The sequence below is a fragment of the Meles meles genome, chromosome 5 (genome assembly GCF_922984935.1).
Source record: "Meles meles chromosome 5, mMelMel3.1 paternal haplotype, whole genome shotgun sequence".
In the NCBI taxonomy this organism is placed as follows: Eukaryota; Metazoa; Chordata; class Mammalia; order Carnivora; family Mustelidae; genus Meles; species Meles meles.
In genome coordinates this window covers 12,433,015-12,455,023 of record NC_060070.1, presented here as the reverse complement: position 1 = coordinate 12,455,023, position 22,009 = coordinate 12,433,015, and the positions used below count along the sequence as shown (strand labels likewise).

At 45.4% G+C, this 22,009-nt stretch overlaps 1 protein-coding gene across 2 annotated transcripts in view; it reads left to right on the top strand.

Moving 5' to 3' along the window:
* Positions 1-22,009, top strand: part of TIAM2 (TIAM Rac1 associated GEF 2) — a 109,084-nt gene that overhangs the window by 30,000 nt on the left and 57,075 nt on the right. For both annotated transcript variants that reach the window (XM_046004853.1, XM_046004852.1), the window contains exons 8-12: positions 7,018-7,179; positions 8,589-8,693; positions 9,457-9,535; positions 11,824-11,916; positions 12,877-13,140. In XM_046004853.1, coding sequence (XP_045860809.1) covers positions 7,018-7,179; positions 8,589-8,693; positions 9,457-9,535; positions 11,824-11,916; positions 12,877-13,140 — 703 coding nt within the window. The remainder of the gene's footprint in view (positions 1-7,017; positions 7,180-8,588; positions 8,694-9,456; positions 9,536-11,823; positions 11,917-12,876; positions 13,141-22,009) is intronic.

The window sequence follows — 22,009 nt, the reverse complement described above, 5'->3', positions numbered from 1 at the left end:
GATTTTATTTACTTATTTAGAATGTGAGCAGGGGCAGGAGAGGGTAGAGGGAAAGAGGGAATCTCAAGTAGACACTCACCCCTCCCCCACTGAGAGCCCCATGTGGGGCTCAGTCTCACAACCCTGAGGTCATGACCTGAGCTGAAATTGAGAGTCAGATGCTTGACCGACTGAGCCACCCAGAAACCCCTCAAACCTCCCTATTTATAAATCATACCAGCAAACTTATAAGTGAATATAATAATTTCAGTCCCCTGCCCCTTTATTTCTACACACATGTGGATCCTATTTCAAAATCCAGATCAAATTACCATCTTTTTAAAAAAACTTGATTAAAAAAAATGTATCACGATTACAGGTTTCCCCACGAATCGGAAGTAGGGCATTCCTGTGAAACCTTTCAGAAGCCAAAGGGGCAAATACGATTAATTTAGCTGGAAAAATTTTGAGCATTCCCAGAGCCAAAAAATAACCTCTTGGGTTTTTCTGATACCTGAGGGCACATCTCACGAAAGGATACACAGAATAAGTCGAGATGCAAAGCTCAGATGCTCAGGGACCCAGTTTCCGGCTCCGTGGCTGGATCTCACATGCAGGTGTAGCCCCAGGGAAGGACCTTGGCCGTGCCCTCTTGCTGCTGGGGTGTGCATGCTGTCCCTACAAGGGCTTGCTGCTGCAAAACAGATGCTGAATATGTGTTTGCTTTTCACCTGATTTCATCAAAGTGAAAATCTTCTGCGGATTTTTTTCCCTTAGCTGTAACAGGCACAAACAGATCTTTCAGGAAAGCAAAGTGACACAAGGGGAACTACAGAAAAGCGGGGACACGTCTACTCCTTTGGTCTGCTTCCTCTTACGCTCGGTGAGGCAACGATGTTGTGTCGCCCCGCCAGGCTTGTAACTGGGACTCTTGCTCTGTATTAGTTTATATTTTGTGATTATGTATTCTCAGTCCATAGCACACCAAGGATAGAGTATCAGTTACTACATCTGCCCGTTGTCTATATTAGATGCCGTCCTTTAATAGGCGTTGAGAAGTCATGTTTGTTGTGCAATAAAAAACAGTGTGAAGGTTGTATCTCTTCCGTCGCTAAATAATTTAAAATTCTTACTTTGAATGTTAAGAGATTCTTTCACAAAAGCATTTTTTTTTTTTTTAACTGAAGTTACATCAGGCTTTGGAGAGAAATTTTGCTAAAAAAGCTGTTGATGGTCAGAATTAAGCTTAGTGCTTATTTAAATTGTGCTGAAATTGCCAAGTGATCTTCTTGTGATTTAATTGACAAGTCCCAGCGGCACTATAATCAGTAAGAGGAAAATATTGCATCTGTTTTTGAAAGCATATACACTTAAACATTTATTCCTATTTTAACTAAGAATTGTCGCTGATACAGGGACACGGAATACATTCTTTTGACATGTAGGGCTTCTTTAATTGTGTGTTTGTCATTTTTGGACTGCAGAACTCAGAAAACGAGGTTTAAATTGAATTGCAGGCGGAATGAAGGGTGTTTGTTTTTTGTATCTCTGGGACTTAAAATTCTGCCTGTTGCTGGTTGAATCATATATTACTAGTTTTCCTCTGCTGATCATTGTTGGAGTAGGTTGATAATTTGCACAGACCATCTTCTCGCGTATAACCAGTGTATGACGTCCATTCGTGATACAGAAAGGCAGCCATTCCTGAGCGTTGGGAGGGAGGGGGCCCCAGGCATCTTTTAACTATTCCACTCTAATTGGGGCACCATGTAACAGTCCCAACAGTGAGTCATCCTAATTCAAAATCTGTTAAGACTGGAGTAAAGCCAGTCTTATTTGAGCATTTTTGAAAGGACATTTTGGCGAGCCCAAAATGAAAGCTTTTCATAGCATGCTTCTTGATGAGTAATAATGAGTCTCAAGCAGAGTTTGAAGGGAGGTGTTTGTTACTGGGATTGTGATAGCACATCCCCCGCTGAGGCTCTGGAAGGCAGCTCCCCCAGCAGCTTCATTGCAGAAACTGTGGAGCCCCTGGGCCTTGGCTCTTTCTCCTGGAAAATTGGCTTGGGGTGTCCCAACTTTCTGTGGCTGCGAGTGAATGAAGCATTGTCCCATGAGTCATTAGCTTCAAACTGGAAAAAAAAATGCTAATGTTGGTTTTTTAAATGGAAAATAGGAATGAAATCACTTACTCTTGACCATAGCGTAGTAATCTGTTTAAGTGGGACCCTGCGTAATCTGCACACAGACACACACAGACACACACACACACACAGAGGTGCATAGATAGGTTTTTGTTTTCCCTTCATATCAACTGATGTTTGGGCAGCAGCCCAGGAAGGAGATAAACACTTTGTCTTCCATGACATTTTGCTGTTATTAAGAAAACCCAGAGCATGTACGTCCTTTTGTGTTTTCTCCTCATCTCACTTGCTAATAGACTTTCCTTTTATCAGCGACTGTGGTGGAGGGCCCATTGGTGACAGCCAGATTGTGATTTTGCTCCTCACTTCCCTTCAGTGATCAAGTAGTAATTAGAAGCCATTTGATCCAGAAGCATCTGCTGTGAGAACATGCGGAGTTTCAGTTTTCTCTCCTGCAGGCACACTGAGCGTGAGTGACACGGCCATTGATGGAATAGTGTAATCATTGATGCCTCTGTAGAAGGGGCCCACGAGGAGGGCACGCCCGAGCCAGGTGTGCGTGCCAGGCCCCTGGTTCCTGCGGATGGCCAGTCACGGCCGACCACGCGGTGACCTCGGCACCTGTAGCTCCCCGGGGTTTTGAGACAAGGACTGTCCTCCCACACCTCTTTATACTGGCCATTGTTGAATTTCGGGGCTTAATTCTGCAGTCCAGACTGAACTTCACAAAAGTTCTTGGACATTGTTAGGGCCCTTTACAGGATAATGCCTTCAGATGCCATTCCTCCCACTTAGGGCTCCTAACTGCCCTGTGGAGCTGTGGGGTTCAGCCCCCCTTAAAGGCGAAGAAACTGAAGCCCAGAGACATTAGATAACCAGCCCTGGCTGGGATTTGAGACTGGGATTTGACCAGATGGTCTGTTATATTTTCGCTCTTATCTGCGTTTTCTGCAGGAACTGGGAACCTTGAGCAGGCTAATTGGAAACCAGGTTTTTTTATTTTGTTTTGTGATTTGTTTGTTCTTTTATCAATTTTTTAAAAAGATTTTATTTGTTTGAGAGAGGAAGTGAACAAGCAAGCACACCAGTGGGGGAAGGGCAGAGGAAGAGGGAGAAGCAGGCTCCCCGCTGAACAGGGAGCCCGACTTGGGGCTCCATCTCAGGACCCTAAGATCATGACCCGAGCTGAAGGCAGGCGATTAACAGACTGAGCCACCCAGGTGCCCCTGGAAGCTAGTTTTTAGCGGGAGGGGGAGGGGGGCTTGGGGAGAGGTAGAGTGGGAGGCAGGTTGGGTTTGCACAGCCTTGGGGGCGTGGCTAACCGCTGGCTCCTGGGTAAGTGGTAAAAAGATGAAGGAAACACCTCAGAAAAGGGCTGGCTGGGAAAAGAGCTTTCCAGATGGCTTAGTTTGTTTGATTGTTTTCAAGATTCTCTTTTCCTCGAATGAAAAAGAATGGCTTTTATCTGGCGTATTGAGAATAAAGCCACATATGTGTGTTCTCAGCAGGGACAGCATTGACCCTTGAGGGGATCAGTCTAGTTTTTGATCCAAGTGGGCAAAGCTTACAACCACCTAGGAGATCTATAAACGTACAGCCTTCTCTTTTTCTTGTTCTAATTAATTAGTCCTTTCCATATTCTTGATGTCTCCTTGGAATAACCAGGTTTTCCCTTTCTTTAATTGCGGACGTCTGAGATGATGTGTTAAGGCACAGGAAAAGCTTCCGTGTACATTTTCACTGCAGGATCTCTGGAGAGGCGCTGAGTCTTCCATAGCCTTGACTTTGATAGGCGTCTTCTCTCCGATCCTCGATCTTGGGTCAACAGGTAGGCTCAGGAAATGATTCCACAGAGCAGCCAAAGCCTTGTAATATTGAGTAGAATATGAATATTCTGTCCTTTGGCATTTGTCTGCATCCTTTTCTCTTGTCTAAAACTTCTTACTCCTTCAAGAATCTATTGATTTCTCTTCTTAAAACTTAGGGAAGATTAAGAATTTGTCACTGTATGGATAGGGCAGCTTTTACCTTTCCGGCCTATGTATGACTGAATTTTTGGTTGCATCCAATTCCACGCCCCTGTGCTGGTTATGTTCTGGGTGCAAAATGCATTGTGTCAAGGTCCGAAGAAGACTCAGAGCCAGAAAAGAGCTTCTGCTCTCATTTGTCTTAGCCCCAGGGAGGGAGGAGGGGTGTGTGTGCGTGAGAGCACCTAAAAATGACTGTCCCGTAAGCTGGACGTCATCAAGTCCTGCAGCAGGGATAGAGGACAGTAGCCTCACGTAATTGAGCAAATTTGGGGTGAGAGGGAAGAGAGCAGGAGAGACTTCATTAGAGAGGGAGAGGGTAGCAATGGAAGTAAGGTTGGAGGATGTACGTGGTTTTAGCATTGGAGCTGTGAGGTAGGTAGAGCAGGCAAGGGAAAGTGAAATGAGAGAGCTGCTGCTTTCTGGGGAATGTCAGGTGAGCCGTTTTGTTCCACCGGAACTTGGTGTGTGCTGTCGAGTAACAGAAAATATTCGAGAAAGTCAGGTTGTATCCATTTTGTGGGGAGGTGATTGGCGCTCGATATTTCTGTAGTGCAGTGGTGGTGAGCATAGGCCGAAGCCGGGTTTTTAGGGCTCAAATTCCCTTAGTACCACCATCACGGCTCACTCTGTGTGCTTGGGCAAATTTCTAGAGTTTTCTGAGCCCCATTTTTCTCACTTATTACCTATGGGGTCAGGACAGTGCATAACGAGTTGTTAGTAGTCAGTGAACGGACAACCCGCGGAAAGCTTATTCCATCCAGGGGCACCTGACGGCCTGGCTGGCTGCCAGGAGGGTGTTCCACTCTTCATCTCAGGGTGGTAGTTCAAGCCCCAGAATGGGTGTGGAGCCTACCTGGGGCGGGCGGGGGGTGGGGAGCTCTTCCATCTGGCCCCATGAAGTCTGTCTCTCTATGGTGGAGAGTAAAGGATGGGAGCAGGAGGAAAGGGAAGGATAGTTGTGAGCTTATGTTTGTCCTGTCCCTCTCCCACCTTCCATCTTCAGTCCCGTTGTTCCTGGTCTGCTCTGAAAGTGCACGATTAAATTGCTTTGCAGGAGTAACCCACTCGTTGACCTCTCGGCCTGCTTCCTGTGTGGTTTCTTTCTCCACAGTGACCTCTGCTGGGGTTTTAGTTCGATGCTGAGCAAGCCTGGTTGGGGGTGGCGGTGTGTGTGTGGGGGGGGGGGGTGGTGGCCGGTGGATTCTGTACTCCTAAGGCAGTACCTGCTTGTTGCTAATGCACCCGGTTGAAATAATTCCCCAGAGGAAAAGTACCCGGAGGTTGAATCAGAGAAGAGTGATCTGTATGAGAGAGGGTCCTTCGGGAGAAAGTGGGTTCATGCTGGCCCCTTGCTTCTCCACTCCAGGTGTCCATTCCTTTTCTTTCTTTTGGTTTGGCACATGAGGTTGATATTCATTCTGGGCTATGATCATCTTCCAGGAAAATGCACAGAAAGTGACAGACCCATGACAGATCCAGAAACATCCCTTTAAAGATGAGCACCACGTTTTTAAAAAGACAGCACAGAAAAACGGGTTCTTCTCTTGCTTTCCCTGAGCCTGTTCTTTTGGAATCTTCAATATATATTTTAGTTCTTTTTCTTTTCTTTCTTTCTTTTTTTCCTTTTAAGAGTTTATTTATTTGAGAGAGGGAAACAGAGCTGAGCAGGGAGCACAACCTGGGTCTTGGTCCCAGGACCCCAGAATCATGACCTGAGCCCAAGGTAGACGCTTAACTGACTGAGCCACTCAGGTGCCCCTCTATTCTAGTTTTTAAATCCAGCATGGGAGGATTTTTTGCTTTGTGGGTTTTTTTTTTTTAATGCATGGAATTCAAAGTAAAATCCATTGATGATAACTTTATGGTAAGCAGGATAGAATAATGTGATAGTACTCAAAGTACCATTTTCTAGTGTGTAAGGTATTTTCACATCTCTATTTTTTTGCTGGCAAAATCTGTATTAATTAATAAACTTAAGTAATTATATTACTAATATCTCCTTTTACAGAGTAGGAGACCAGGCTCAGCAAAGTGAACGTCCTGTCCTGCTGATTAAATGGCAGAGTGTATAACTTGAACACGTGGTTTTTTTGATTTCAGATCCCTGGGTCTGTCTTTCTTTTGCCACCAGACCAATGCAAGAGTCTAACCAGGGGATAACGTTTCTGAGTTGCTTGATACATATTAACTATTTATGTTTATAAATCATGGAAGTTCATGCTAAGATGAGATCATTGAATTACTATGATAATGGGGTCCAGGGAATTAAACATCTTTGGGAAGAGCTTCCTTTTAAAGGTGGTATGTTTGGGGGTGATTTCTAAGAGTGTCTAGATATGAAATAGCTGACTGAAAGGAAAAAAAAAATGTTCCTAGGATTAGAGACTGATTTTACGAACCAAGTAGAAATAAGAGAACTGCGTTGCTCAGATGCAGTGCTATTCGGGTTAGGATGCCACGGGCAATCAGTGGCTGTAAATGAGCCCATATTCAAGTTCATGGCAATCAGGAATGCAGATTTCACAGGGCGCTTATCAGCCAGCAATTCTGGAGCCGGGAGAGTCGAAACTGAGCACTGTGTGGTGTTCAAACTTGGGCTAGGCCACAAATGGCACGTGGCCAGAACATTGGACGAGGAGTCCGTTGCCTTCTGTCCGCCTCCCTGGAGGGTTTCAGTTTCGTGTGGGCTAAATGGTTGAGGAGACACTGGCTTGTCTGCCCCTGAGGGTTGTGAGAAGCCAGATGCAAGGAATGTGGAAAGGCTTACTATAAAATATGCCATGAGTCAAGGGGACATTTTCTTCCTAGTGTCTGTGCTTTGTGTATCAAAACTCTCTGTATTTTCTTGTGGTGTCTGAAAACAGGTGGATGAACTTCTGCATATATACGGTTCAGCAGCCGATGGTGTTCCCCGAGACAGCACATGGGAGGTCCAGACCTACGTTCATTTTCAGGATAATCAAGGGGTTACTGTAATGGTCAAGCCAGAACATAGAGTAGAAGATATTTTGACTCTTGCATGCAAGGTAATGTATTTTGCTGTGGAAATAGGTCTCAGTAGAAAGAATCATTAATGTTGCCTCCCTGTGCCTTGTAAATCTGTGGTTCTTAAGACCTCACTTTCTGTACTAGGGGAAAAAATGAGCATCTGTTAATCAACATGCTTATTAATGGACATATGTATTACTTTAATTAGCAGTCTCCTCCATCTTTTAGAAGAGGGAGTTGTTAGGTTATGGCCTCTCGCCTTCATGAAGAACCTGAGCTGTTTTACTGAAATTCTTTGTAGACCTTTATAGCTAGAATAATTCTGAAGGCTTGTTGTTTAAGTTCCTTAGAGACAGGGCTCTGTTAAGAAAGTGGCGGAAACTTCAAAGTAGTTTGGTTACTCCTGAGCAGTTTTATCGGGTTTCTCTAGATTAAATGAGTAACTTGACACTCTTCACAGTTGCTTTGTGGGGATTGTTAGTGGTGTTTTACTCGTTATTCACACTGGGTTTTATTTCTGAGAAGAACGTTTACGAAGTCTTCAAGAGAACCTGCTGAGGTCATAGACTAAACATCAGAGCAGAGGTTTTTCATCCACCAGGTGGCGCAGTAGAGCTGACCGCTTTTTAAGTTTTCAGAAAAAATGCCATCAAACACCTGGAATGGTGAGAAAAGGCGTGTGGACTTTGGTAACTCTTTACCATGTATACTTACTAGATATGAATAATCTTTACTTTTTTCTTTTAGTATTCCCACTTTGAATTAAGCCTTAAGATACCAGACATTTATACATGCAGCTTCCATTCTTATGAATCTCATATCCTTTTACTCCGTTATATAATGTTTTTATTCAGACAACCAACAGTTTTGTTTTCTACCAACAGCACGAGTTATGAGGTTCATAAGTTTTATAAGTGATAGAGGATGCCGGAAATCGGAGTGGGTCAGTTACATCCAGTTACTATGAATGAATGAGTGTGTGTGTGTCGACATTTTCCTTTTGAAACATTTCTGGGGTAGGAAATTCCTAATTCTAAAGTCTGTAGAATAGGAGAGTGTTCCCATTTCACACAATTTCTCTTCTTCATTAATGAGAGACAACTTCGGTAAAACCAGCGTATAAAATGACATTTGCGGAGATGGTAAGATCTAGTCTAGTCTATTGGATAATATACTCCCGTAAGTTCTTAAAAATACATCTCTTGCTTTTAGTGATAAGCAGTGTCATTTAGAGAAAACCTAATTAAAAATAATTATTTGTGCCCTGTCTTTCTTTTTATTTATTTATTTTTATTTTACACATTTAAATTTTAGCTCTCAGATTCGGGTTTAAACTCCACTCACCATATGTAGTATTTCCTTCAGAAATTTCTGCTTTGATTTTTAATGGATAATGATGAATTTAGAAAGAACATTGAAAATCTAAATAGCTATCTTTTCTTTACAGATGAGGCAGCTGGAACCCAGCCACTATGGCCTGCAACTCCGAAAAGTAGTGGATGAAAACATTGAGTACTGTGTCCCTGGGCTGTATGAATTCATGCAAGAACAGGCAAGTGATTTGAACCACATCCATGGCCTCTTGATTTTAAAAGACTCTAATTTGTCGGGGGCAGGGAGGCCTGGGGGGCTCAGTTGGTTATGTGTCCCACTCGATCTTGGCTCAGGTCTTGATCTCAGGGCTGTGAGTTCAAGCCCCTCGTTGAGCTCCATCCTGGGTGTGGAGGCCCACTTAAAAAAAAAAAAAAAAAGTATCTAATTTGTAGGGGAGGGAGGAATTCTGTGTTAATTTGGCATCTAGTTTGGACATCATTAAAATAAATTTCCAAAGGGGTGCCTGGGTGGTTTAGTCTGTTGAGCGTCTGACTCTTGGTTTCAGCTCAGGTCATGATTTCAGGGTCCTGGGATTGAGCCCCGTTTCTGGCTCATTGCTCAGCAAGCCGTCTGCCTCTCCTTCTCTATCTGCTCCTCCCGACTCGTGCACGCTCTCTCCCTGCCTCTCTCTCTCTATCTCATAAATGACTGTTCTCTCAAAAAAATAAATAAAATCTTTTAAAAAATTTCCAAGAGGGCGCCTGGGTGGCTCAGTGGTTTAAGCTGCTGCCTTCGGCTCAGGTCATGATCTCAGGGTCCTGGGATCGAGTCCCGCATCGGGCTCTCTGCTCGGCAGGGAGCCTGCTTCCCTCTCACTCTGCCTGCCTCTCTGCCTACTTGTGATCTCTCTCTGTCAAATAAATAAATAAAATCTTAAAAAAAAAAAATTCCAAGATATCATGACATCAAATGTCTTGATTTTGTTGTTTTTCCTTTTATAGGTTTATGACGAAATAGAAATCTTCCCGCTGAATGTTTATGACGTGCAGCTCACGAAGACGGGAAGCGTGTCTGACTTTGGTGAGCACAGGAACCCAGTCGGAGAGCCGCGTTGTCCGTCCGTGTCTACTTTGCTCCATTATCTTTGGACCTAATATGTTTTTTCTTTACATTTACATTTTCAGTGTCAACCATGACAGTAGTTTCTGAACTTTCTCTCCCTTCGTCCAGGTCTATGTATTTATATTAGGCTCAAAAGATACTTATTAATATGAGGGGGAAATGCCAAAGTAAATAAAAGGAATTAAGTATAAAAATTGGTGAGTTTGCAAGTATGGTGGTGCGAGTAACACAATGAATTTACTGTGTGCTGGGTGCTTTTCTCAGCTGAGTAAGTCCTGATTCTCCTCGGCGTCTTTGCTCTCAGCTTTTTACCCACCAGGAATGGCGCCGTTCATGGCTTCCCCTGCCCCGCTCCCTCCTCTCTGTGGAAACCACCTGGCCCCCAGGAACTAACTAAAGGTCTAACTTTCTTAAAGAGGGCTTATCTAATTGCTTTACCCTCAATTTAAAAATTAAGGGTCAATATTATCCAAATCACTTTGTGATACTTGATTTTTGCGTTTCCATTTGTCTTTAAACTTGACTTTGAGCTCCTTTTGGACTGTGCTCATGTCCTACAGTTCATTTCAGTATTTTATTCTGTCTTTGACCATGGGAACTCAGTAATTAGACAATGATCAATACATAGCTCCATAAAAGACTATTATCTTGTTGAATACATCGATGTAATTTTTTTCCCCTTAAAATGAATCCAGCTGATCAAATTCCAGTTATTGTAATATGTTAGTTTTCTTGGGAGTTGTTCGTGTCTTTATTTTTTAATTGATACAATTGACAAGTTCTTTGTTTTTTAATTTAGTTTTTTTAAAAATGATTTTATTTATTTATTTGACAGACAGAGATCACAAATAGGCAGAGAGGCAGGCAGAGAGAGAGGAGGAAGCAGGCTCCCTGCTGAGCAGATCCCAGGACCCCGGGACAATGACCCCAGGACCCTGGGAAAATGACCTGAGGCGAAGGCAGAGGCTTTAACCCACTGAACCACCCAGGCGCCCCTAATTTAGTCTATTTTGACCCGGTGTTATGTTGGTTTTCCCTCTGAAGTCTTCTTAGCATTTTGTCTGTATTCTGTTGACCTTCACTCTACTTTCCTTGATGGGTGTTTGGGAATCTTCTTTGTATTGAAATGCCTGAAGGACTGAAGGGAGATATTTGCAAAGATGCTTTGTGGTGATCAGAGTCTGCCTGAGGCACAGAGGAAAAGGGTGAGGGGACACGTTGTTCTTCTTTCTGTCAAAGAACTCCCAGTATTATGGAACCAAGGCAGGGGAACAAGTGCCGTCAACTGTGGAATCAGAGGGAAGGGCACACCCCGGTGAGGGAGACGCATTTAGGAGCAGCTACGGTATGCATCCAAGTGGTTTTCCACCTCCTTAAAATGCCTAACCCCATACGGAGTTGTTTTGTAACAAATTACTTTGTATTGAACCCAATTTAATTTATTTCAATAAGAGTACATTTTGGTTTCAACTTCGAAAAAAAATGCAAAAAAAAATTTAAATTGTCGTAAGACACCTGTAACAGAGTTTACCATCATAACCATTAAAAATGGTTAAAAGTGACAGTTCAGGGACATGAAATACGTTCCTTTGCCGTGCAGCCATGAACAGGGTCCATGTTCAGAACTATTTCCCGCTGCCAAACTAGAACTCTGTAGCTTGTAAACCGTCACTCCCAGTTCCTCCTCCCAGCCCTCACCAACCACCATTCTGCTTTCTGCCTCTCTGGGTTTGGCGGCTGTCAGTCTCTGAGACAAGTGGAATCCTACGGGATTTGTTCTGTTGAGACTGGCTTCTGTCACCGAGCGTAACGTCCTCAGGGTTGGTCCGTGCGACAGCATGGGTCGGATCTTTCCTTTTTAGGAGGGCGCCGTTCCCTTGTGTGTCTGCGTACTGCTTTGTGTTTATGCGTCCATCTGTCCGGGGATGGTCTGCTTGCTCCCACCTTCCGTTGCTGTAAATAACGCAGCTCAAGACATGGCTGCAGCATCTCTGCTCTCCAACAAGGTCGTGCCCTCCTTGAACCTTAGATCGGACACGTTCCTGTTTCTCTGCCCCTGCCGGAGCACTGTACTTTCTCAAGACCTGTAACGGGACTTCCCGGACACTGCATGCTTAGGAGAAAAGATGCTCGGCGGCGGGGGGGGGGATGGGGGTGGGGCGGGGGGGGGTGCTGCTGGCGGAGTTGGAGAAATTAACCAGCGTGCTGAATGTAGACCTGTTTTCTTCTCTTACTGCCGCTCGCAGGGTTTGCAGTGACAGCGCAGGTGGACGAGCATCAGCATCTCAGCCGCATACTTATAAGCGACGTTCTCCCTGACGGCTTGGCGTATGGAGAAGGTCCGTGCGGCACAGAGTGTCTCTGCTCTCTCAGTTCAACACTGTGGGATGCAGTCAGCCTGGGGAGAGTCTCTTGTTACAGTTCTGTCGGAGAATGGTTTCTCCTAGAGTTAGCAAAAAGTGCACTCGATAGTTTAATTGAAAATGCTTATGCGCATATATTTTTATATATGCATATATATGTGGAGAGAGAGAGAGAATTTGCGGGGGGGGGCTGTTTTGAAGGAGAGCATGTATACACACAGGCGGTATGCAGACAGGCAGAAAGGAAACAGAAAGCCAGACAGACACAGGTAAATGTTATTTTTCATGGCATTTAACATCAGGTAAATAGAGGAACAATGAATTTGAATGAGGGTCAAATGAGGGTCAAAACATCAGGTAAATAGAGGAACAATGAATTTAAATGAGGTATCCCCTCCTCCCCCCCCCTTTTTTTTTTAAGATTTCTTGATTTACTTTAGAGGGAACATGCATGATCAGGGGGAGGGGCAGAGGGAAAGACTGCAGCGGAGGCCCTGCTGAGCTCGGAGCCCTTGGCTCAAGTCCCTGAGATGCGACCTGAGCTGAAATCAAGAGGGGGACCCTCAACTGTCTGAGCCACCCACTCACTCCTGGTTTTCTTTTTTAAACTGTTCCTTCTGGGGGCACTGGGCTGGCTCAGTCCATAGAGCACAGAACTCTTGCCGTGAGTTTAAGCCCCACGTTGGGCAGAAAGCTTACTTAAAACAAAAACCCAAACCCCCAAACTGTCCCTTTTAATCCCAGCTTGAAGAGACCTGTCATGTATTGTCCACGGCCTCCCAATCTGTGCGTTCTGGCCTTTCTTCGAAGACAGCTGTGGGATGGTCCCTGTGAATCCATGGTTTGAGTTCCTAGCCATCCTTCACCTTCACGTTAAAATAACTTCCCTCAGTCATCTCCCTTCTCTTCCTTTTGTTTCCTCTTCCTTGTTCTCAGGGTTGAGAAAGGGCAATGAAATCATGACCTTAAATGGGGAAGCTGTGTCTGATCTTGACCTGAAGCAGATGGAGGCCTTGTTTTCCGAGCAGAGTGTCGGGCTCACTCTGATTGCCCGGCCACCAGAGACAAAAGGCACCTTGTGCTCGTCCTGGTCAGACAGTGACCTGTTCTCAAGGGACCAGAAGCATCTGCTGCCCCCTCCGAACCAGTCCCAGCTTCTGGAGGAGTTCCTGGACAACTTTAAAAAGAATACAACCAATGGTAAGGCTGTGTTCTTTCTTCCTTCTGGTGTCGACAGCTGATATTTTTAGGCTGTACTTTTGCTTGCAAACTTAGATTATTTAGGCTGTTCAAGGAATGCTTTCTCATTTATTAGGAGAAGATCACAGATGCCAACCAAGTAGATTTAATCAAAATTTCATGCACTGTAGAAATTATAACACTTCCATGGACGTAGAAAATAAATGCCCAAGAGAATATTCTTTAAAATCAAAGAATCTTTCAAAAAAAAAAAATCATCCAGGATAATTTTGTATTGTAATTGCTTTGTGATTGAAGGTAGATGAAGGCCAACGAAAGTGACAAAGTTTGATTTTTTTTTTAATTCAGTCGAATCTAAGGCAAAAAACCATTTTGCAGCAACCTTTTGGGTTCTTAGAAGATTGGGTACAGTTTCGTTCTTTACCTCTTCCGTAGGTAGCGCATCAGTCTTACAATTTTTTTTTAAAAGATTCTATTTATTTGTTATTTACTGGACAGAGAGAGAGAGCACAAGCAGAGGGAGCGGCAGGCAGAGGGAGAGGCAGGCTCCCCGCAGAGCAGGAGTCCATCCCAGGACCCCGTGATCATGACCTGAACTGAAGGCAGACGCTTAACCAACGGTGCCACCTAGGTACCGCTTAGTCTCGTAATTCTTTACCTCTTTTGTTAAGTGCCTACTCTTTCAATAAACTGCAAGCTTTTCATGTTGTTCATAAATTTTAAAATTCTGGCAAGGCTTAAAAATGAAAAGTTGTGGGACACCTGGGTGGCTCGGTCGGTTAAGCCGCTGCCTTCAGCTCAGGTCATGATCTCAGGGCCCTGGGATCGAGTCCCGCATGGGGCTCCTTGCTCAGCGGGGAGCCTGCTTCTCCCCCTGCCTCTGCCCTTACCCCTGCTTGTGCTCTCTCCCTCTCTCCCTGACAACTAAATAAGTAAAATCTTCAACAAAATAAAATAAAAGAAGATAAAAAAAGGAAAAGTTGTATGCCAGCTTATTTCTCTAGAGGTAAAATTTCCAGATGAGGAAATAATCTGAAGGTCTGGATTTCCGAGCTTATTAATTCTTGCATAGTCCATATGCTGCAGCCGTGGAAATCAGAGGCTCCAGCTACTGCTGCAAGCCTGCAGGTTCCCTCCGTGTCCCTGGAAGGTGGTGGTCAAGCCCCCACATGAGACAGAGCATAGGGTCTTCATGTTATGTGGACACACAGGAAATTTTTTTTTAAGATTTAGATTTTAATTAATTAATTAATTAATTTAGCCAGCTCGAGCAGAGGGAGGGACAGAGGGCAAGGAGAGAGTCTCAAGCAGACTTCTGCACTTGAGCGCAGAGCCTGACGCGGGACTTGATCTCACCACCCTGCGATCACGACCTGAGCCGAATCCAAGAGTTGGACGCTCAGCGGGCTGAGCCACCAAGGCAGCCCCCAGGCAAAGGAACTTTTATACTTAATTGCAGCGATAATGGATTTCCGATTGAAATCTCTGCATGATTACTAGAAATGAGTGAAACACACGAAAAGAGGAGTTGTTTGGACAGATTGCATTATAAAGTGAGTTTATTAGGTCATCTTTGGAATTAAAAATCAGATATAAGATTTGTGGTTCAATAAGGTGTATAGTGCTTTCCTCTCTTGGGGCTTCACTCCAATTTTTAAAAAGCCATTAAATTGACTATTGGCATCTAAAAGCAGATATCGTAAAGCAAAACTCGTGATGGAATTAATGAATTACTTGGTTAGATTAGGGCCATCACTCACCCTGGGCTCTGGTACGGGCCTGGGCATTCCACGTAATACCTGTGTGTGTCCATTCGCTGGATTCATTATTCATGAGGGATACCTTCCCTGCCCATTATATCTCTCTGTATTTTGTCGGAATAAGAGATTCCTGCAGAGTCTGTAGCACTTTTGGTACCGCAGGAATGAATTTCTACAGAAAGCAGCCAAAGTGGCAAATTTACTTTTTTTTTAAATAGTAATGATGAAGCTAAGCCCGTTCTCCCCTTTTCATTTGTTTTCCACGGAAACAATTCAAAGAGGCCCCGGGTCACATCGCCATTCTGTGGGGTACCTGGGTGGCTCAGTGGGTTAAGCATCTGCCTTCAGCTCAGTTTCTGATCTCAGGGTCCTGGGATCAAGTTCCGCATCGGGCTCCTTGCTGAGCAGGGAGTCTGCTTCTCCCTCTCCCTTTCCCCCTCCTCCTTGCTCGTGCATGCTCTCTGTCTCTGTCTCTCTCTCTCTCTCATGCTCCCTCTCTTTCTTTCAAATAAGTAAATAAAATCTTAAAAAAATAAACATAGATAGCCATTCTCTCACTCACCCCAGGGAGCCATCCTCATGGTGGAAACCTTTGTAACTTATGGAGAGCTGCTGCTGTCTGTGGATACAGATGGCTTAGCTGGCGAGGCCCCGCGGCTGGTGGGGCTGGTGGGGCTGAACTGCGCTCCCCAGGAGCGCCCTGCCACCCTTCTGCCTGCAGTTCTGCTCTCTGCCCCCCTCACTGTTCCCTAGTAACGTGCTCCCGTGGAAAACGGAACGGCCACGATGGGCGGCTTCCCCCCACACTCTCTGCAAATACAGGATTCGTTTTCTTTTTGAAGTGATGCTTGTGAAGGAAGAAAGCACCTATGAGTGAACGTCTCAGAAGGACGTCTATGTGTCTTTAAGGTTGGGGGAAAGGAAAATAAGGGGCCAGGGCGGAAAAGATGAAGGGAGCGAGTCCCTCATTTGCGCGCAGTATCAAGACTGTGCCCGAGGGCCTTGCGTGGGTGAAAGAGGGAAGGTGGCACCAGCTGGCACACGAGGTGAGGTGACCGGCGTGCAGGCCGGCGAGTCCCACCTGGATTCGGGTCCTGACTGGGCTTGCATGGGTGCGACCTCAGGGCAGCCCTCAGCCGGGGAACCAGGGGCGTTGGGGGGGTCTCCGAGCTTCCTTACCCACTGCGGGGACAGTTCTGTGGTGTGTACCATGATTCAGCAAGGGGTTGTGGTAAAACTGAGCCCCTCATGTATGTAGCAACCTCGTTTTCGTGCCTTTTATGGGCTTCCTCCCTTCTTGGTCTCACCTTCCCTGTGCTCTCCCTTGGACCTCTTGGGATCACCTTCCCAGTAAACTTGTAAACTCACGTCCTTGGCATGAACTCTGCTTATGTGGGAGCCCATATGAAGACATTGAGCCTTGATTTCTCATCTGGAAGATATGGTTTCGCCCCTCACCCAAATAGGTCCCTCCGAGGGAGCCGACATCTCTGTGTGTCTGGCCCAGCTCCTTCTGCGTCAGGAGTTCCGAAAACGGGATTCTCCTCCTCCCTCTCCTCTGCGGCTTAATGTCATATGAAAAATTATCTTGCTTTACTTTGGCAATGAATCAGAAAACGGCAGTCCCATTTTCTTGCTAAGAAGGTTAAAAATTACACAAAGGAAAGAACTTAAATGACTTTGATAAACAAGTTTTCATTCAACTTTGAGTTATACTCAGAGTCTGCCTTCCCCTCAATTTCGTGTTTCCCTCTGCATTCCCTGAGGCAGCCCCAGCCCAGGACTTGGAAAGAAGGACGGTTTTCCCATTTTGTTTTCCGGAGAAGCCAGTCCTCTGTCTGTTAATAAAAACCAAACAGCTGGTGGTCTGGAAGGGAAGACCCGTGTTTTGTTTCGTTTTGTTTAAACAGAAACGTAAGAATATGAGAAGGTCAAGGAAGAAGCTGCAGGGGAGTTTTGGGCACATCTTGACTGTCTGTGACGAGCATTTCCCGATCCCGCATTTCGTGCTTAAAACGTGTGAGGCTCTGGGAATAAGCTGCGTTGGGCTTAGGGCTTTTGGTCTACTTGTGGTTTTGGTCAGCTATCCAGACATTTATATTTGTTAACTTTAGTCTTTTGCTCAGGTTAGAGCAAAACAAAACACCCTTATTTACGTATCTGACTGAAAAAAAGTGCCGGCAAGAGTAGCAGGTTCTGAGGAGCCCGGGCAAGGATGGTAGCTTGCTGTTCAGCATCTTTGCCTTTCTAGAAAAGAAGCATGCTACTGGCATTTGAGACTCATTGATACATGCCCTGGCTGGGGAAATGGTTTGAGAACCATTGAAGACTCTCCCGCTGAGCTTGGGAAAATGGGCATAAGAGAGCCTCCTGCAGGAGGTCTGGGGTAGTGCAGGCTCCGTTGTTAACCGGGGCTTTCTCTCCTGGGCCTGGGTGGGGAGGGGCATTAGTCTGACCCTGAGAGGTAGGACCTACCCTTTCTTGAACCCTTGTGGGCCAAGGGTTTGAGGATTACATGAGATCATCTGTGTGAAGTTCTCAGCAAGTGACAGCTGTTGTGTTTGCGTGTTGTTCCTCTCCTGGTGGGGGGATTACGTGCCCCAGACCACTACCATTGTCCTGAGTAGCTCAGAATGCAGCCAGCTGACCGGTGAGCTCAGCTCATTTGCGCCGCAGCCCGCCCTCCGGAGACACAGGCCCGTTCAGCAGATCGAGTTCGCCAAGCAGTCATGGGCTCCCTGTGACCTTCCTGTGGTCCTCTGTGAAGAGCGGAGCAGAGGGGAGCCCATCTAGATGTGTTAAGTTCCTGGGTTTCCTTGGACATGAGTGACCCATTTGATTCTTGCCTCTAAGAGTCTGGCTTTCTGTTCCAGTTATCCGCCGTGGAAAGAGTGTATTTGACGGGTGCAGGAAGCCCGTCTGTAAGGCCTTATTATGGAGAGGGTCATGGTGCAGCTGGAATCCCGCAAAGAGGCTGGTGTTGGTTTCGAGCCACCAAGGCCGCCAGGGGAGGGCTTGGGTGTGCCAGGCCCCTGATGATCCTGGATTCCTCTTCCTGCCTTTTTTTTTTTTTTGTGGTTTAGATTGAAAATCCCTTTTCCTGGGGTATGCCATCTTTTGAGAAATTCCAACAGATTTTTGAGAGCGTCCTGTTGGGCCTAGAGTTTCTGAACAAAGTCTTTCTGTCAGCGTGGAGCTTGTTGTAACAGTAACGTCGTCTCCATCGATAAATAGCGATTAACACTGTGCTGGGCGAGTCGGGCTACGCTCCACAGACAGAAGAGACGGGATTTAGGTTCCTGCCCGTACTCAGACGGCATCAGCCCAGCAGTGCTTACCGGAGGAGGAAGGTAATTGCAGCCTGAGGTTCTTTTTTTAATTCCCCCGCCCGGTGCTGAGTCACTCTCCTTCTGAATGGATGTATGAGGAGTGTAGGTCCTGAAGCTACCAGAAGCCACTGAGATGCAGATTTGCTCTTTGGAAGGAATTGCTCCTGGGAATTGTACGCATCCCTTATACAGCTTGTCACCAGGGGCGGGGGGCACGGGGGTGGAACTGCATAGCTGGCTCTGCTGTGGCAAACCCACTGGTTTCCTGTTGGTGAGGATGAGGGCATTTTGGCTTCCACAGCCTGGTGTAGCATGACGAACAGCAGTTAGCTCAGGGAGTGCCGTTTGTGGGTGTGGTGGCTGCTACGGCGGCTGGCCTGCGGATGCCCCAGATGCCCAGATATAAAAATGTAGGAGTTCCTAAGTCTGACTGGTGCATTAAAAAATTTAAAAGAAGGGGCACCTGGGTGGGTCAGTTGGTTGAGCGTCTGCGTTCAGCTCAGGTCATGATCCCAGTGTCCCGGGATCAAGCCCTGCAACGGGCTCCCTGCTCAGCGGGGAGCCTGCTTCTCCCTCACCCTCTGCCTGCTGCTGCTCCTGCTTGTGCTCTCTCTCTCTGTCTAATAAATAAATCATTCTTAAAAATTTAATAAAATTAAAAGAAAATAAGAGTGAGAAATAGACTGCTTTACCAGGACACAGAGAATGATGGTCTTAGAATCTTCATTGCGAATAATGGTGTTGAAGGTCCTTGTCCGTTTCATCTCTTCCATCCACGTGAGTGTGTGGTTTTCTCGAGCTGAACAGGGAGTTACAGACCTTGGACACAGACTCTCTTACCTAGCTTGGTGTTGTTGGAGCATTTTGTCCCCTTTTCTCATTCTCCACCCTTCATTTATTCACTTGTTTATTTAACAGACAAGCAATAACATTCTGCTTAATGTTGCAGATACATAAAGATGAATTCGACGTTGTTTTCTGTCCTCAAGAAGCTTTCGTTGAGTGGGAAAAGTAAAACGCTTGTAAACAATAATTCACTATTAAAAAATCCTTTTCAATAAAGAGAGTTAGAAGAAGTTCAGCTCAGAGGTAGAATTCCCACTGATTTTTCTGTTTATTTTGAGCAAAAGGTCCAAAAGAGAGACGTGAGAAATGGGGGAAAGGTGATTAGCATTTGCCTTGAGCACTGCAGCTTGGCAGTTACCTGTGGGTGTGTGTGTAGTGTGGGGTCTGGAGGGCATTTCACATACAGCATATAGAGCTCACCAGGCTAGTGTGTGAATGGGAAATAAAATTGGAAAGCCTGTTGGGGCCAGACTGTAGAAAACCCACATTTGCAGGAATCTGTAACATGTCCTGGCCTGTATCTAAAAAAACGAAAACAAAAAACAAAACCCTGAAAAATTGGTGAGTATTGCATTATTCTCCTGCCTTGTGCAAAATGCAGAGGATTTATTGGTCACTTATTTTTTTTAAGATTTTATTTATTTATTAGAGAGTGTGAGAGAGTGTGCACATGAGTGTAGGGGGCAGAGGCAGAGGAAGGAGCAGACTCCGGTGAGCAGGGACCCTCCCCCCCAACACCCTATGGGGGGCTCATCCCAGGACTCTGGGATCATGACCTGAGCCGAAGGCAGATGCTTAACCAAATGAGCCACCCAAATCTTTGGTCATTGTTTTTAATGACCAGAAGACCTTGCAAAAAGAAATACTCAAATAAATCCCCCCCCTCCACCTTGGGAAAGAAGGAATAAATGAATTACTGAAAGTGTTCTATAAAACCAAAGTGCTCCTCCAAATGTGAAGCCATGGCCAGGAAGGGTGTGGTCCTCACAGTGGTGGTTAGGGGGCGACCCTGCTGGCTTGTGGTAGGGGGTGCCATAGCAAGGAGGATGAGACATTGTTGGAACTGAGGGGGAAACTGGTAGATAAAGTTGGCCCGCAGTTGAGTTAAAAACCAGTCCTGTATTATCTCTCCCAATAGTAAATGGAAATTTATCTGTCAGGTAAAAATCTACAGAATTTCTCTGAAGAACACTGTATGAAATTTCCGTGGGTGATGTCCCTTTTACTAGCCCTTTGAGAGTTTGGGAGGACTGGGTCAAATCTTGTCTCCCGTGCTGGCTGAGTGAACCGCCTAGAACTGTTAGTTATGGTTGAAAGAGAAAGCTTTACAGGCTTTTACCTGAAAGAAAATAAACCTCTGACTCTTCTGCAGCTGTCATGAGTACTGATTGCTGAATGGCGCTTGTCTGCATCTCCATGTTTGTTCTTTGTAATGGGCTTAGAAATGAATTATACTGCTGACTTTCTCCTTCCTTGTGAAGCAATTGAGACCATCCGGAAGGACCAGGTGGGGGTATCTCTTCTTGAGCTTCCCCTTCTAGAGACAGCTATGTTGTGACTGTGTCTTTCATTATGTGGATTGGTAATACACATGCCTGGTGTGACATCCCAGTGGTGCGAAGGGTTCAACAGTGAAAGCTGTGCAGGGAAGTGGTTAAGAACATGGCTACTGCTCATGTAACTTGGGGTCAGTCTTGCTCCAGGTTTGGACTAGCTGTGGGACGTTGGTTGGGCACGCCTCTTAATCTGTTTGTGCTTGGTTTTTGCAGCCATAAACTAGTCTAGGGTTTTTATGGGATTAATGAGCTAATAATTTGGGAAGACTAGATAGTGGCACATAGCAAAAACCACAAAAGCATTTAACTGAATAAAATAGATGAATTTCTCCCACTCTGTACTTAGCCACCCACTTTCTCACCCAGAGGTAATCATTGTTCTTAGTTTCTTTCTCATTCCAGTCTGGAGACTCTGAAATGTGGTGAAAATGGTAGGGCATTTTCTGCTCTGTTTTATTGAATTGTTTTTGTCCATGGCTATGGTAGGCAGATAATGCCATACCATAGCCAAGAATGTCCACATGCTAATCCCCAGAATCTGTGAATTTGGCAAAAGAAGTTAGGTGGCAGAAGGAACTTCAGTGATGTCATTGGATCAAGGACCTTGAGATGGAGAGATTCTCCTGGGTTATCCAGTGGGCCCACTGTAAAACAGAGACTGGAGAGTCCAAATCAGAGATGTAGGGACGTAAGGAGATTGGAGTGATGCGGGCCTATGAGTGCGGTAATGGGTGCAGCTTTTAGAAGTTGCAGAGACATGGGAACAGATTCTCCCCTGGAGCCTCCAGATGGACCATGGCCCAGGCGGACCCATTTCAGTCTTCTGACCTGCAGAAGTGTAAGATAATAAATTTGTGTTTATGTGTCAAGCACTGTGTTTGATGGCTGAGCTGCAGAAATAAAGAACCATTGCCCCAAGTAAGTGAAACCATATGATCATTGACTCTCTCTGCGAGCATAAGGAATAACACGGAGAACATGGGGAGATGAAGAAGAGAAGTGAGTTGGGGCAAATTGGAGGGGGAGACAAACCGTGAGAGACTGTGGACTCCGAGAAACAAACTGAGGCTTTTGGACGGGAGGGAGGTGGGGGGTTGGGTGAGCCTGGTGGTGGGTATTAAGGAGGGAACGTATTACGTGGAGCACTGGGTATGGTACATAAACAATGAATTCTGGAACACTGAAAAAAAACCAAAACAGAATTAAAAAGAAAAACAAACATAGCCTCACCTTCATCTAGTCCCACAGTTCTAAACTTGTGGGTCTCCACGTCCTTTACTGTGAAAAATTATCAGGGACCCCAAAGGGCTTTTGTTATGTGGGTTATATATGTCAAGGTTTACTATATTAGAAATTTAACCTGAGAGGCTCCTGGGTG